This window comes from Cryptomeria japonica, unplaced genomic scaffold (genome assembly GCF_030272615.1).
Source record: "Cryptomeria japonica unplaced genomic scaffold, Sugi_1.0 HiC_scaffold_843, whole genome shotgun sequence".
NCBI lineage: Eukaryota > Viridiplantae > Streptophyta > Pinopsida > Cupressales > Cupressaceae > Cryptomeria > Cryptomeria japonica.
The window spans coordinates 12,147-29,625 of NW_026729578.1; the positions used below are offsets into that span (position 1 = coordinate 12,147).

General features: G+C 38.1%; 1 protein-coding gene across 2 annotated transcripts in view; it reads right to left on the reverse strand.

Moving 5' to 3' along the window:
* Positions 1-787: 787 nt before the first annotated feature.
* LOC131069476 (pentatricopeptide repeat-containing protein At5g39980, chloroplastic-like) overlaps positions 788-17,479 on the reverse strand; it is a 39,205-nt gene continuing 22,513 nt past the window's right edge. The window contains exons 2-4 of one of the 2 annotated variants that reach the window (XM_058004914.1): positions 3,196-3,410; positions 2,981-3,022; positions 788-2,865 (exon numbers count right to left, since the gene is read on the reverse strand). In XM_058004914.1, the coding sequence (XP_057860897.1) occupies positions 914-2,860 (1,947 nt within the window). In that variant the 5' untranslated portion in view covers positions 2,861-2,865; positions 2,981-3,022; positions 3,196-3,410 and the 3' untranslated portion in view covers positions 788-913. Of the gene's footprint in view, positions 2,866-2,980; positions 3,411-17,479 lie in introns of both variants that reach the window. The other variant, XM_058004913.1, reaches the window with a different exon arrangement.

Below are 17,479 nucleotides of genomic sequence, written 5' to 3' on the forward strand. Positions count from 1 at the left end.
GAAACATCAAAGTGCCCCCAAATAAACTGAAAAAGTAAAACTACCAAAACTTGCAAAACTGAATGCTATGTCAACCCATAGAATTAACATTACAACAAGAGTCCGATAAATCATCTCATACCATGACATTATTAAACGGGCACACCAGTCTATTCATATTTCATTCTTGCAAACTTCAAAGCATCCTTCTAACCCTAGGAAAAAAGAAAATAACTTTAGATGTCCTCTAAAAATTGGCAACCTTCTTTTCTAACCTAGCATGACCAAATATTTAGAATTTCCCAACCAAGTAATTCACTTTTGGAATAAACAATGACTCGAAGCTATGCCACAGTTTTCATATGGCGTACCCCCAAAACTATGTTTGACAAAGATTTTCTCTCCCATCCAATTACTATTTACAGTTTGGCCAATTGCCGCTTTGATTGAGGATTTTGATACAAACAAATACACTTCTAATTGTTCTCTTATAAACAAGAAAATTAAATTGTTATATCTATTTTATATTGTGCCTTTTTCAAAATTGGTTTTGATGAGATGGTAATCAAATTTGACTTTTGTTTGATGATTAAATTACTAAAACCAAATTAAAGAATGATAATTGAGGACTAAGCCAATTATTTTCTCTATTCCCCAAATATGAGAGATCACATTTAGATTTGAAACAATAAGAAATGAGAAAATTAGAAATGCTGTAACACAAATAATCAATTTTACCCATCATCGCTTGAACAATACCTGCATAAAATATTAAAATGAATGTGAAGGAGAAGATTACTAGACGATGTAATACAATAATCAATTTTACACATCATCACTTGAACGATACCGGCATGAGAAATCAAAACAAATGTCACAAATTGCTGATAACAAACTTTATAATGCAAGGCATATGTCAATTTGTCATTGACAATCACAATTTCTTTATTTCCATTTGTTTGCTAAGACGAAAATCATCATCAAGCCTGTTTGACCTTTTATAAAGGCTGGATAGTGTCATATACAGATCCTTTTTACCAATAGACTCATCCAGCAATAATTTTTCAAACAATGACACAGCTGCCTCTAAATTGCCCCTAGCTGCGTGGAGGTTCATCATTTGAAAATGCACCTCCTGTGCAAAAATGCAACCCTCTTCTTGCAGTTCATCATACAAGGCCTCTCCTTTTTGGAAAAGTTGAAGCTTCCCATAAGCATCTAATAGAATCGCTACAGTTTTTGAACCTGGCAAAAGCCCAACCTGTCTCAATTTCTCATACACATCAACAGCATTAGAATAGTTCTTGTTTCTTGCAAAAAGGTCAATCAGAAACTCAAAAACAGATATATCTTTTACTTCTCCAGCATCAAATTCTTTGCAAAAAAGCCAGCCTGCTTCTTCCACTTTACCAGCCTTTGCTAAGATAGTTATAGCTGTCTCTCTTGAGACATCATTACACTGTTTAAGCTCTAAAAGGAGGCGATTTGCATGGCTCACTAGGCCTGCCTTCTCATATACGACAATCATGCACTGATAGAGAATTTCATCTATCTGGACTCCAGATGACTGTAGCTTCTGAAAGATATATGCAGCCTTTTCATGTTTCCCAACCTTTCCATATAGGGGGATTATAGTGGAAAAGGTAATTGTATTTGGTTCTATACCCTTTTTCTGCATCTCCAGTAAAAGATTTGTAGCCTTCCCGTCATCAAGGATTTTTGCATGGATGCTGATCATAGTATTATATGTGATGATATTCTGCTCTATATCATTTCTCTGCATGAGATGGAACAAATGAACTGCTTCTCTAATAAGCTCTGCCTCTCCATACACTTTCAGCATGGTATTATAAGTTACAATATTAGGAAGGATGCCCATTGACTTCATGCTCTGGAAGACTTTTTCTGCCTCATTTACCATATCCAACTGTCCAAACACATTAATCATGATATTGCAAGTTGTCAGATCTGCAGCACATTCTGCAGACTTCATCTCAAAGAAAACATTCCCTGCTTCAATAAACTTTTCATTTTCTGCATAAGCATTAAGAAGTGTGCGGTAACTCTCAGTATTTGGGGGAATTTCATGGTCCTTCATCTCCTGAATAAGATCCTTAGCTTCTCTGAACAATTTTGCCTTCCCAAATACTTTGATCATTGTATTGTATAGAATTAGATCAGGACAAAGATTCGCAGCCTTTAATTTCGAGAAAAGTGAGACTGCTTTTAAGTAGTTCTTCTGCTTTCTAGCTAACTCAATAAGAGTACTATATGTTATGAGATCAGCAGCAATTCCTTCTTGCTCCATCCGTTGTAGCCACTTCAAGGCAGAATCAAACTTACCTACCCTAGTAAAATTGCTGATCAATGTGGAGTATGTGAACTTATCAGGTGAAACATGTCTCTCACACATCTCATCAACAAGACCTTCTCCTAGACTCCATTTCCCTGCTCTCAATATATTTCTTAAAACTATATTGTAGGCAAAGATAGAAGGTCTGTAATTCCCCTTCTCAATCATCCAATCATGTAATGCAAGTGCTCGCTGCCAGTCTCTTTCTCGATTCAGTACCAACACCATTAGCCTCAAAGACAACTTCCCTTTCCAATCTGCCATCAATTGATATAGTTCTTCTTCACTGCACACACCTTTTAAAGACTTTAACAGCTCATCAATATTGATATGATGCTCAGGTTGGACGGATTTTTTACCATACTTATGTGCAACCAAATTTCCCTCTGGAAGCTGAATACTCTTTTCTGTTGATGAACTAGATCTGCACCATAATTTTCTCCCAAGAAATCCTATACGAGCACCTTCTCTGTGTGTTAAAGGTTGAATCCCTTGGCCAGCATGAGCAGCCTCTGTTATCATGCTCATATTTACTACCAAGAAACCCAGGCAATAGAAACAAAAATGTTAGTCAGACAGTAATGGTCAACTGCTATATTACAAATCCATGCATATGAACACAAGAAAATGTGGGTTTCTTGACTGTACCTCTAATCTCCTGAGTTGTTGCTTTTAAGGAATTCTCATGACCTAAAACACAAGTTGAATGTGCCATGGGATTAGCTGTGAACGCTGATGACATAATGCAATTGTCCACTACCACAAGGGATTTCTCATGTAACACAAAATAGCATGGACCCTGTGTAACTATTCCTAGACAACACTAAAGAAAGCACCCTTTCCACTATCAAGCTAAAGCTTACAAGAGATTGAAATTTAGATTTTGATTTAGAGGGATTGTAGTACACCACTCATAGTGGCCCACAAACAATAAGGTCGCTGAATAGCCATAGAATGAACCTATCAGGTTCATCTTAAATTCCATAACCTGGCAAAACATGCATTTCTCTTTTGATACTGCTGGACTCAAATTTGGTAAACAAGAATACTTATATTCTGCATCTGCATAAGATACTCCCTGCAAAATACAAAACACAACATTATTTATTTATTTCAGATTTTTTTTGAGTATTAATCAACAATTTCTTTGATACAATCCTATTCTAGAAATTATATAAAAAACTATTTCTCAAAAGTGTAGTCCTCGGAATGTTACTCATATTGTTAAGGAGTAGCTAGAGAAGACTCTACAATTTATGAGCTAGAGAACTTTCTTAAGTAACTAGAAGAAAATACCCCAGCCTGAATGGCTTTCCTTGTGAATTCTTTAAAATAATGTACTATGTTCTTGGAATATATTATTCCAGTCAAACCTAGAAGAAGACCAACAGTTTGCCTCAATATGCTTATAAATGGTTGAATAAATTAATTACCAAAGATGATAAGAGAGATCAGATTGCCAGATGGTCATGCATCTCCTCAATGTTTCCTTTAAGATTATACAAAATAGCTAAAGCCATTGTTCTTAGGATTCAAATTCTTCTCAAAAACTTGACAAGCAAAAACAAATCGATTTCTTCAAGAAAGATATATTTTAATTTTTGGATAATATCCTCTCAATTTGGAATCTTTAGAATGCACGAAAGACACTTGGATCACATCCGTTAATAGTCAAGCTGGACTTTGCTAAACCATTAAACAAAATAGCATGGGGCGTCATCATTGACGTGGACAGACTAGCTAGCCTACCTGTTAGGCATTTAATATTGTCATATGTTGTGGCTATACATTTTGTATCAGGTCAGCCACAAAGATTGAATAATGATTATATTAGAATAAAGAAAAGTAATATAGCTAAGTTTAAGTTATGATAACGTACAGAATAGAGCCACAACAATTGGCCTTGAGTGCATATATGGTTGTGGCCTAGACTCAAGGTAGGATCTCTTGTGGGTACATTCTCCCTGGCCTATATCATGATGTGCTTTGCTATTTATATAAGACAATCAATGTCACTTTTGAGTTGTGCTTCTCTGTTATGTGTATTCAGTATTGCATTGCTGTTTATATTTGTCTGTATGCTACATCTATGTTATTGGTTTTATTGTACATTTATGCTAAGCAACCTATATTTCTAGCAGCATTGCCTATACAATCCCTGAAAAGTGAAGATGATGTACAAGAGACATGTCTGATAAAGAGTTGAAGGATGGCCAAATGAGAGTCTTTTGAAGAATTTAGCTTGGAATCATACCATCAAGAAATATAAGACAGCCTAGCAGAGGACATCATATGGAATGTTACTGTTAGACAGTTGACGTATGTATCTACAGGAGTATCCTTGGGCCGATTCCACCAAATGTGCAACTAGCCTTCGGCTTTGCACATTTGGGGTTGGCCGACTATTATGGATGTGCGACTTCATTTTTTTGTAAATAAATATAATAATTAAGGGGGGGCGACTTTTGGGAAAGTCCGCCACCCTTATTAAAGGTCACCATAGGGTTAATGAAAGGTGGCATTGGTTTGAAGGGAGCCAACCCTTGGTGAAGGGTCACCTCCACTAGGATATAAAAGGAGATCAACTCTCCTCACTTTGAAATGAATACACTCAGCAGATCGTACTCCTAAGGCAGATCGAATATCTCCATCAGCAGTTCTATATCCTCTACAGCAGTCCATGGATCATCCTGAGATTATCGATTCATACACACAGCAGTCTGCACATTCAGATCAGACTGTGTATTATCAAGTGTACTTATCTAGCTTCAGGTAGTGAAGCAATTCAGATTGTAGACACATCTTACTATTTGACATATATAATATTAGATACTTGTTGCTGGGTTTTTCTCCCTCATGTTGGAGGGTTTTCCCAGGGTATATCCTGTGCAAATTTGATTGAATTATCTTCTATCTGCTTTCTCCTAATCTGACCATAAAATTAACATAGACAACACATAATACTAGAAGCCAAAGAACTGCAAATGGCATCAGCAAAGGTCAAAGACAATTTCAGCTTTAGCGAACCTGCAGAGGGATTGACTGTCAACCTGCCCAATATTTGGTACATCACTATGTAAAATTGAAAGACATGAAGAAAAAAGATGAATGAACAATAGAAAGCAGATATTTAGCATCATCATGACTGAAACTGACAAGAGGAGCAACAAAGGTAAGAATAGTGGTGTTGAGGCAGCCAACAATAAAAAAGCAACAAAGAAAGTCTAGCGACCCATCACTGGAACCTTCAGGATGTGGGTTTAGATTCAAAACCCAAATCATTTTGCTGAACAAGGACTCTTGGTGACATCGTTATAAAAAAATAAATTAAGCATGTGGTTTAAGATATGCCTCTGTTTGCATACTATCAATCTTAATGACTTGAAATTTGGATGTTGATGCCTAGTAATATGTCATAGGTGAGAACCAGATGAGCAAGTAATGACCTGAGAGATCAACTGAGCTAGACCGATATCATATAGAATCATATTACACATGATGTTGTGAGCTGTTTGGTTCATGTAAGAGCATAGTTACAAGACTCGAACTCGGCTCGGACTTGACAAGATGATTTTTGACTCGGACTTGGACTCGGCGCCCAAACTCCGCAAAGACTCGGCAAATTGAAAAACCCAAGAAATTCAAATTTTTTTGAGGATTTAAAACCTGTTTCATGCATCCTTTAATAAATAACATTAAAGACACAATAATCTCATCAAATAGAAGCACATACACAAGTTTACATTGATCACATAAGTATAAATTCAAATCAACAACATGGACTGTGGAAATCTGATGAATCTAACTCATAAGATCTTCCCGATATTTGTGGAACACCTGCAAACACTTTATAAACTCTATATTGAATTCCTCAATGTGATTCTATTTGGACTTCATCTTTGTCTAACAACTGCAACTCTTAACCCGACAGGTTGGCAAGGTCAAATCTCTGATACCTGAAAGATCCCTGATGGATCCCCTTGCTGATCTGCTGTAATTTTTAAAATAATAAACTATATTTTCCTATGATTTTGCTGATGGTCTTACAGAATAGAGAGAAGTTGTAGAATGTTTAGTATCTTTTTGTATTTTTTTGAATATATAAGCAAGTAATGAATAAAGAACAGCAAATAAGGAAGGAAGCTGAAACAAGTAAGAACATTCAATTAAATCAGAATTGATACAAATTGTACCAGGCAGATTTCTGATTTATAATATCCAGATTATTCCCTACGCATTGGGGATGTGCTTACATCCAATAATGGCGCCAACTGAAGGGTAGATGATGAACACAAACCAAGAACACCAGCTATGGCTGAATGAAAGTCTTCACCACTTCCAGCGTAAAGTGTACCTGCTGTAATGGTGGCATCAAGCTGAAACAATCACGCCCCAGCTGGGAAATTCAACCACCCTGCTGAAACCCTCACCAAGCAATCTGAATCTCCACAAGGAATAGCGCTTACGCTCTGACCAATAATGCCAATGCCAAAAGAATCCACTGCCAATCAATAGCTGAGGGCTACATCCCAGCCAATACCAATCATGGGGTTTGCGTCCCAGATTGAAGAATTGCTCTACCAGAGCAATATCGCACCAAACAAGTTTTCAATATGTAAAAGATTATGAGAAATTAGGTTTCCTTCTCCTTATATCTCTTTCCTTCCAAATCGAACCCTAAAGATATATGAAAAGTGCACTTTAATATAAAGTCATATTTCCCAATATTGGGCGCCCAAGTATAGAAAAAACACCACTTTTTCAATATAAAATAACTCCAAGCGCCAAAAGGACCCTGGCAAGTGAAAATCATTTAGAAAAGTTCAAGACCTTTCCAACGAGCTATAACACATGGGCATACGAATCCAGATGAAGCCAAAAACCCCTTATTACTCCGAAATGGCTATAGACATAGCCTTATTTAAAATATTAAAACGCTAACTTAGGAAATATTTAAATATATTAAAAATATAACCCAAATAGCTACAGAAAGCTCGAAACGCACCAAAAGCCTGAAATTGAACCTGTCACCTGTCTGTGACTGATGTCGGAAATCATGGATCAACTTGCAGTCTCATCCCTAAAATCTAGGGATGCTCCTAGAAACTAGGAAACACACCCAAATCTCCTGAAACTGAAACCATCTGAAAGGTCATGAATAACCTCACGACTGGCAACTGTCACGACCTCCTAAAATTTAGGGATATCCCCTAAAATCTAGGAACTGCTCCAAACTGGCTCCAAACTACCTGTAAAGCCAAAATCTAGTCACTATATGCACTGAATGAGTCCCAATCAACCTCTGCTAGCCTACGAGACTCCAATGATAGGCCAACTCCTCCGTCTCTGATGTCCACTCTAGAAAGGGGACATGACAATACCACTGTGAGATACCCTTATTGATTTTACCCCAAGTCCTTGTAATATATTCCGAACAATTATAAAAAACATTTGCAAAATGTCTAATGCTCAGAAAATAATATTTGCAGAGCAGACTTGGTTTGTAACCAACTTGACATTTTATAAGAACTCGGAGTATACAACATGGTGCACCTTATCAGCTGTGTCTTCCAACATATTTGCATTCAATCTTATTCAACTAAACAAAGATATTTGCACACTAAATAGCAACTAAATCATAATAAATGAACAACTATTACTAGACAGATTTTTAGAAATAACTTTAATAGAGAATCTCATAAATCTGAGTTTGATATAAATATTGACCAATGTTGGTATATGGATCCTAATCAATCTCGAAGGTTAAATTTTCTCCCCTTTTATCAGCGCAATTTGCCCCCAAATTATTCAACGAGGGTTTGGGGGTAGCGCCCCTTACGAAGTCCAAGGGCTGATATCTAATGCTCAGAAAATAATATTTGGAAAATATCCATCAAACTCCAAGGTTTGCGTTGGCTTTATCACTCCTCACGTCCTTGAAATTTGTCTCTAATGGAGACTTCACTGACTTTTTTATTTTTTTTGCCCTTTTTTTACTTGTTGGGCGGCAGAGTCCAGGGCTCGGGACTCAGCGAGTCTGCCAATACCCGGCCAGACTCGGCCGAGTTTGCCAAGACCCAACCAGACTCGATCGAGCCCGAGTCCAGGGTCGCCTGGCCTCGGAAGAGGTGACCCGCCTCGGGACTTGCCGAGTCTTGTAACTATGTGTAAGGGTGACAGGTACACCAGGGTGCCAAGCATAGTCGAAGTGAAGCGCCTAGATTTGAGTGGGTTAACCAAGGTGGCAGGACGCTTGCATACCAATCAAGTGAAAGGCAAGACAATCAATTGATGGCACACTGGATGGTGCAATCAAAGCCACGAAAGGAAATTATTTCAAAGGATACCATATCACATAAAACACCAAAATTGAGACAAGGGGATTACGAGAAAATCACCTAGAGGTATAAGCGTGACCCAAACAATAAAATCCAAGAAAATAGGTGGAGGAATAGAGAGTGAGTCAACAAAAAATCCATATGGTCAAGAAATCAGTGGAGTGTCAAATGTTGCACAGTGAATCCAAGAGCGATTTAGAAAAAACCCAATGAAGATCAGACAATTTAAGAAAAGTTCCTCAAAGGAATTAAGGTTTCCAAGTCCAAGGAATCCAAGAATGATGGTAATACAGAACAAGCAGATTAGTTCCAAGATGTAAAAATTGTTGGAGAAAAGAGCCAATGGAAACAAAGAACATGTCCATGAGAATTAGAGGAAGTATGCTATAAAGCCATGAGTGCCAAAGGTAATGTAGGATTGCCATTTTAGATCATTAGCCAAATGTTAAGTTGCTAGGAGGGGAGAGCTAAAGTCTAAGACAGTAAACTTACCATGAAGAATTCTTCCAAGAATGCATAGAGAGAGGTTTAGATGTCAAGATATTATAGGAGGAAGTAGATAGGGAGAACTTTGGATTGGTTGAGAGTTGCTAACTCATAGCAACACTCAATTACCAGTTCAAGTTACTCATTCTTGAGTTGGGCATTCACTATGAGGGTGGAACGGTAGAATAACAGACTTTCTTCCTTTGGTTGGCTGCCAACACAAAAGAAATTCAAGGATGGGAATGAGACCATCAGTTATATAATTTCGACCTCCTTTATCTATGATTAATATGATAATAACAATGTGGTCTTTTGCAAGGTGATTCTAGCCCATTGTGTAATATATGCCATAATTATTAAATGCTAATGTGCAGGTGGAATTTCAACTTAGACTGACCTGGTGGAGATGACTAAGTAGATTTTGTTAACGCAAAAGGGAAATACCATGGAATGCGAACAATCCTCAAATTATAGTTAAGGAAAAAGGGAGATAGTGCAGTAGTTGCACAAAGGGTTTAGATATTAGGCTTATAATCTTATGCATCTAGAATGATTGTATTAAATGAGTACATGTGTTGGAATGGTGAGCATATTGCAACTAAAGATCCTACCATTGCCCAAAAAAAACAGTAAACTGAAATTGATATTCAAAAGATTCATCTTACATTGCTTTTCAAATGGCTTTATAAGGCCTTTATTTTCCATGCAAAACTAACTTATGGGAATGAACTTCCTAACCAGCTAACTAACCTAGCTTAATTTATTAAATGTAATAAACTGAAATTGATATTTAAAAGATTCATCTTACATTGCTTTTCAAATGGCTTTATAAAGCCTTTGTTTTCCGTGCAAAACCAACTTATGGGAATGAACTTCCTAACCAACTAACCTAAATTTATTAAATGTAAACCTTATTTCCTAACAACTCCTGTCCCTTTCTTAAGGTTTACATTATGAAAAAAGAAACTAGGAAAACATTTGCATCAACATTAACCTAAACTTCCTAGTCTAGGCAAATGGCCTAATTATCCAACTTTGCATCACATTAACCCAAACTCCTCTTGTGTAGGCAAATGTTCTAACTCTGCAACAGTATCAACCTAAACTTTTCTATCTAGGCAAATATCCTAATAATCCACAAGCATACCACTCCTCTTGTGAAGAGACAAATTCTATCATCCACAGTAACACATCTACAAAACTATGAACCGAGACAAACTCAATGATCCATAGGTACCACTCACCATGTCTATAGATCGAGACAAACTCAATTATCTACAAACTAAAACAACTGCTATGCAAATCGAGACAAATACAATTATCTATAGCCCAAAATTACTGCTCTGTTGAAATATCCCCTGCAGTAGATAGACTGAATATACAAGGAATATTTGCTAATAGATAGCTGTCAAACTGCGTGTTATGCGGTTTGTGTAATTTGTGTGTTATGCTGTTTTGTTGTCTCGGAGTTTTGAGAATTGTTTAAGATCAATGGATGACTAACAAACAACTTCTAATAGATAGAATAACTGCCTAGATGATTATGCAACCAATTCATGATGTCATTACATTCATTGGACACAAACATATATCTTCAACTAGCTGACATTTCATCAAACAATTGCCAAGTAACCTTTAGACAACATACAATTAAGATGCAGCCTTATTTCTCCTTTTTATTCAAATGATAATGATCAATAAGCTCATACAATAACTTCACTAATGACCAAGCTCTTAGCATACATTACTTAGAAATTCTGAAGACATTAGACAGCCATTGACATTAACCATCTGAAAAAGTACATGAAGTGATGCCAAAAGAACCTACAAGATCCCCAACAAGTTTTTTTGTTTGTTTTTTAACAGCTTTACAAACACACCAATCACCCATTACGGTTAGAATAATACGATCCAAACCAACTGAAAGGAACCCTACACCTTTTGATCACCGAGAGCCCAGACTAAGAGGTTGAGAGCATACGGTGATAGGGGATCATTAGATGCAACACTGAAAAACTGATTACAATATTGGGCGGCAAACCAGCGCCTTCCACTTTCCAGCAGGTAAAAACAAGGAAACTTGGCGGTAAACCAGCCAAGGAAACAAGAACACAAACAAACACAAATCACTCTACCGCGATATTTCAGCGGGAAGACTTATCACTAAACGAACTCAACTCAACCGCTTATGTAGTAGGAGGACAATTACAAACAAAAATCACTCAACCGCTTATGCAACGCGAGGAGTGAACTACAAACGAAATTACAAAAACTGAAGGCGGCCAAGCCAGCCTCTTCCACTTATGCAGTGGGAGTTACAATGAAGTTCTTTAGATATGATAGAGGTTAGTACTTAGTACTTCTAACCAACAATTACAATGATGAGTACAATGAAGTATCAATGAAGAAAACACTGAAAACTCAGAGAATTACAAGATAAAACACAATTAGACAAATCTGATATAAATATACCAGCACTCCAGCGAGAGTCCAGCAACACTAAAAAGCTCATCAATTCCTCCAAACAGCTCCGAATCGCATGCGAACACAGGAAAACGAGAGATATGATCTAGGCGACCAAAAGAGGAGCAGAAAACCACACCAAAAACACTGACAAAGAGTGGCACACAACCTGAGGCATCCCTAGAAAGGGACGGCTAGCAGCAAAAGTTCGATTTGCCACTAAAAATCAGAATGCACACCAAAAGCCATGCCAAAATAGAAGAATGATCGTCCTCCAAATAAGCTTCCAATAAGCCGATACCCAAAATGATGGGTCGCATAGGCAGGGAGATATGAACAATTCTTTGCTTCAGCCACACCAAACCGGCAACATAGGAAAATACTCAACACTCTGAAATTCTGAAACACACACTGAAATCTTCACCAATAACACACCACTCAGCTAGGTACTATATCTCAAGTACAAAACTGTGCAAGCTAGAAAGCCACAACTTCGAAGCTCAAATTTATTCACCATTCCGACAACATAACGGTATATTTTCTCCAAGATGCCCAAATGAGGTGCCCAACCTTGTATTAATAGATTTCTGAATCTGAAATGCAAATGCAAATGCAAATGGCATCAAACTCACTTGAAATTCATTTCATTTCATCACATGACCCCCTCAAGACATGGCGTCCACTTTTCCAAGTATGCCTAGTCGCACATTTCCCAAGGCATACACTTGCAACATAAAAAATATTAAATAAATGAAATATATGCATTTTGACGCCAATACCTGACTTAGGAAATATGATATGACTTAGGATAAATGATATTATTTTTCCCTCCTAAATCATTCTACCCAAAAATAATCAGTGAAATAATTAAATATCAAACTTTAGGATAAAGTAATAATATTTAACTAAGCAATTATAAATCAACCACTGATTGCTGCCAAATCAACCATGTGAACTGAAATGCAGAAAACACTAATCTAAATTGGATTGGAGCTCTGCTCAAGACTGCCAAAAATAGCACTGCCTGAACTGACACTTACTAAAAATAGTAAGTCATGAAAACAACTCCAAAAAACATGCTTGTCGAACCCTGAGAATGTGCTCGAAAAACCAAAAAAAAACTCAAAATCCAGTCAACTACCACCAACTTACTAAAAATAGTAAGTTCAGAAACCACTTCTAAACAAGATGCATGTTATACCTCTGTGAAGTTCTCAAAAAACCCAGAAGGAATCCACAATCAGAATCGAAGAATCCCTACCAGATCATCATCAATTTGCTCACGCAGAACTCCACAAAAATAGGATACCCTAAATCCTCATTCCAGTTAGCCTACAGGTTTTCGAAATAGGCTAATGGACCACTGGTAACTTGCTACTGAGAAGGGGACATTACAGTCCGCCCTCCCCAAGATTGCTTGCCCACAAGCAATCGCAAGCCTGGATACTGCAAAATCTCCTCATTCTCTCAAGTGGCATCCTCAACTGGTAAGTTCTTCCGTTTGATCAAGTACTCCTTGATCACCCTTTTTCTCAAAGAATGCTCCCTGAAGTCAATGATAGCTTCAGGAATCAAAACCAACTCTCCCTCCTCATCTAGTGGAGGCAACTCTGCTGAAGCTACTACATTATGTCCAAGAGCCTTCTTAAGGCAAGACACAAGAAATACATTATGAATTATGCTGCTCGTCGGAAGTTCCAACTCATACGCCACTTCCCCAACTCTCCTGTTAACTCTGAAAGGTCCGTAGAAACGTGGCTTCAGTTTCGTAGCTCCACTCTTCTTGAGAGTAGACTGTCTATAAGGCTGGAGCCTCAAGTAGACCATGTCGCCCACCTCAAAGGTGCACTCAATCCGCTGCTGATCAGCATACAACTTTTGCTGATAAAGCACTGAGAGGGGGGGGGTGAATCAGTGACAGCAAAAACAATACCACTTTAAACACAAACCGGTAAAGATACTTAACCAGTTTACTTAAAACTATGCATGCAATCCAAAATGATATTAAAGCATCCACAAGTAGTAAAACATCCACCATAACACGAGTTTATATGTGGAAAACCCAACTGGGAAAAACCATGGTGAGATGGGACTCACAAGTTAACTATCTGCAGAAATAGGTAACTGACCGGTTAAGGTCTACAAAAATGCTCTGCTAGGAGCGAATCCTGTTAAAAATCCCAAAGCTCTGTTAGGAGCTATACCCTGTTAAAGGTAGTACCCTGTTAGGAGTAACCTTGGTAGAGGATTTCAAATCCAAACTAATGGATCACCTTGTTAAAGGATTTGTACAATGAAGCTTGTTAGAGCTTACCCGGTTAGGAGATTTGATTGTTGTAGTGATTAGAAAACAACAGGTGGTGTGATCTAGAAGTAGCACAACTTGCTTGAATAGATCCTCTTCTACTCACTCAAAACTGCATCACCAACATACTTTGCAACGCCTCCAACAACTTAACACTTCTATCTTGCATCATGAAAAATATATTTCATCATAATGTCATTATATAGACATTAGATTTCATGTTGGCTTAGGAATCATATCACAATTTCCTAGGTGCAGTGTATCTGGACAATCTAACATAACTCATCACAGATTGCCGCCAAATCTGTCGGTTAGGGATAACTCATCACGACCGGTGATAACTCATCACACAATCAGTGAAACCGATTGGAACACCGATATCGGTTAAGAGTTAACCACTTCCAACTCATAGACCGATTGTCCTCCTTTTGCTTCTTTGAAAATCTTCGCTGAATCTCCATGCTAGTGTCAAGCCATTCTTGTATATACCAGTTGTCTACATATACCGGTTAGACACCCTCTAAACCATTTGAACTTAACTATACATATAATACAGGTTTTGCAATACAAAGACTTGGGAGTAATACCGGTTTGTCTTAACTAAGATGACTATGACAATGTGAACATATGTGTGTGTATACATGTGCCATCAATGACAACACATGAAGTCATCCATTACAATCATCATCAAGCCAATAGGAGATTGTTCCTCAAGGACCTCAAAATATCCTGACTCTGTTGCATCATGTCCTTCGCCTGAGGGGTTTTGTAATCACCAAATATCAAATCAGCGAAGCTAGGAGCTTCATAACCATATATTGCCATGAATGGTGACATTCTAATGGACATGTGATAGGAGTTATAACAATACTCCCCGAAGTGAAGCCATCTCACCCATGCGTTCTACTGCTCCGAGACATAGTTTCTGAGATAGTCTTCCAACCACTTATTCACAATCTCAGTCTGCCCATTAGTTTGCGGGTGATAACTTGTGCTTGGAGTGAGCACAATACCACATAATTTGAAGATCCCCTGCCAAAAGGTACTTAGGAACTTGTTGTCCCTATCACTTACAATGTTCTTCGACAATCCATGCAATCTGAACACCTCGAAAAAACACATCAGCAACTTGAGCTGCTGTAAATAAGCTGGTGATGGAAAAAAAGTGAGCAAACTTGGTCAATCTGTCCACCACAACATATATACAATCCTTCCCCATGGCCCGTGGCAACCCTGTGATGAAATCCATGGATATACTTTCCCATTTCTGACTAGGAATGGGCAAAGGTTGTAACAAACCAGCTAGTAAAGTATTCTCATCTTTGTTCTTTTGGCATGTATGACACTCCTTGATGTAGCTCAAGACATCATTTTTCAATCCTTTCCAACAAAAATCTTTCTCAGATCTGCCTGTATGTCTTGAAATAACCTTGGTGACCAGCAAGAGGAATGTCATGGAAGGTCTGGAAAATCTTCTCCTTGAGCTTAGATTCGGGCACAATGAAGATCTTTCCCTTGTATAAAATCAACTCATCAACCAATTTGTACTTTTCATCATGAAAAGTACCCTCAATAATGCTGGTTGCAAACTGATTTTTGGCATAATCAGCAAGCAACAAGTCCCTCCAATCTGCAGTAAGCTCACACAAAGAGCTCAAGTGGGGTCTTCTAGACAAAGCATCAGCCACAATGTTATTTTTCCCTTTGACATACTCAATGTCAAAGTCGTAAGCCTGTAGCTTACTCACCCATTTTTGTTATCTTTTATTCAGGTCCCTCTAGTGCATGAAATGTTTAAGATTGTTATGATCAGTCTTAACAACAAACTTACTCCCCACAATGTACTATCTAAATTTCGCAAAAGCATGCATTATGGCAAGCATCTCTTTGTCATATATGGAATATAACCTTTCAGCTCCTCTCAACTTCCTGCTTTCAAAGACAATAGGATGCTTGTCTTGCATGAAAACCACACCAACACCTTCTCCTAATGCATCACATTGTAGCTTGAAGGGCTTGGTGAAATCTGGTTAAGCCAAAACAATGCACGAGCTCATAATCTCCTTAAACTGATCAAACACCGCTTGTGCCTTTTCTGACCATTCAAAGGCTCCTTTCTTAGTGAGATCCGTGAGGGGGGCAGCCAACTGAGAGTAACCCTTCACAAACCTCTAGTAGAAACCACATAGACCCAAGAATCCTTTCAAATGTGTTATGTTTTCAAGTGGAGGCCTATCAATGATAGCCTTTATCTTTTCAAGATCAACCTTCACACCCTCTGCACTGATAATGTGACCAAGATAGAGCAACTCTCTCATGCCAAATTCACATTTCAACTCCTTTGCAAACAATAACTCAGACTCCAGGATGCTAAGTACCTCATCCAAATGTTGTAAGTGCTCGGTCCATGATTTACTGAAAATAAGGATGTCATCGAAAAAAATGAGCACAAACTTCCTTAGCTACTTCTGAAAAATCTTGTTCATGCAAGACTGGAATGTGGCAAGAGCATTAGTCAAACCAAAAGGCATGAATAAGAATTCAAAATGCCCAAAGTGGCATTTGAAAGTTGTCTTCTCAACATCTGATGCCCTCATTTTGATTTGATGGTAGCCTGATCTAAGGTTAATCTTTGAAAAGAACACGACACCATGTAGCTCATCAATGAGCTCATCTATCCTCGGGATAGGGTACTGATTTTTTATAGTTTTCTGATTGAGTGCTCGGTAATCCACTCCCATGCGCATGGTCCCATCCTTCTTCTTAACCAAAACTACAGTCAAAGCAAAAGGGCTCTTCCTTGGCCTAATGTATCCCATGTCAGGAAGCTCCTTAATGGCTTTCTCAATCTCATCCTTTTGCTTCTTTGGGTACCGATAAGGAGTAGTCATAATAGGCTTAGCTCCTTCTTCTAGCTCAATGATGTGTTCAGTACCTCACTCAAAAGGTCTACCAGGAGGTGGATTCTCAAACACCTTACTCCTTTTTGTAATCAAAGCTTGAATGTCATCGGGATAACTTATTTTCTCTTCAAGTGAACTAGATGGCATGATCATGCACTCAGGAGGTATACCAAGAGGTGGATTCCCAAAAACCTTACTCTTTTTTGTGATTAATGCTTGAATGTCTGCAGAATAGCTTCCCTTTCCTTCAAGTGAACTTGATGGCATTATCATACACTTTGCTTCCCATTCCACTTGGTCATGGCGGATCAGTCGCTCCATCCTCTTCAGTGATACAATTCTTAGACCACCAGTAGACATTCCTCGCAACACTACCCTCTTCCCATCGGACATGAATTTCAACACCTAGAGATCTCAGCCACTGAATGCCAAGGACTGCATCATCAGTCCCTCCTATGCTCACCACAAATAAGTCATCTCGAATCTCATGGTTTCCCAACTTCAAAGACGTGTTGGAAATCATCCGATTGCATGATATGGTGGAGCCATCAGCTACCATGACTTTGAATCCTTCAACTTCCTCAATTACTAGCCCACTATTTGCAACAATTCTTTCATCAATGAAGTTATGAGTGGCTCCTGTATCAATAAG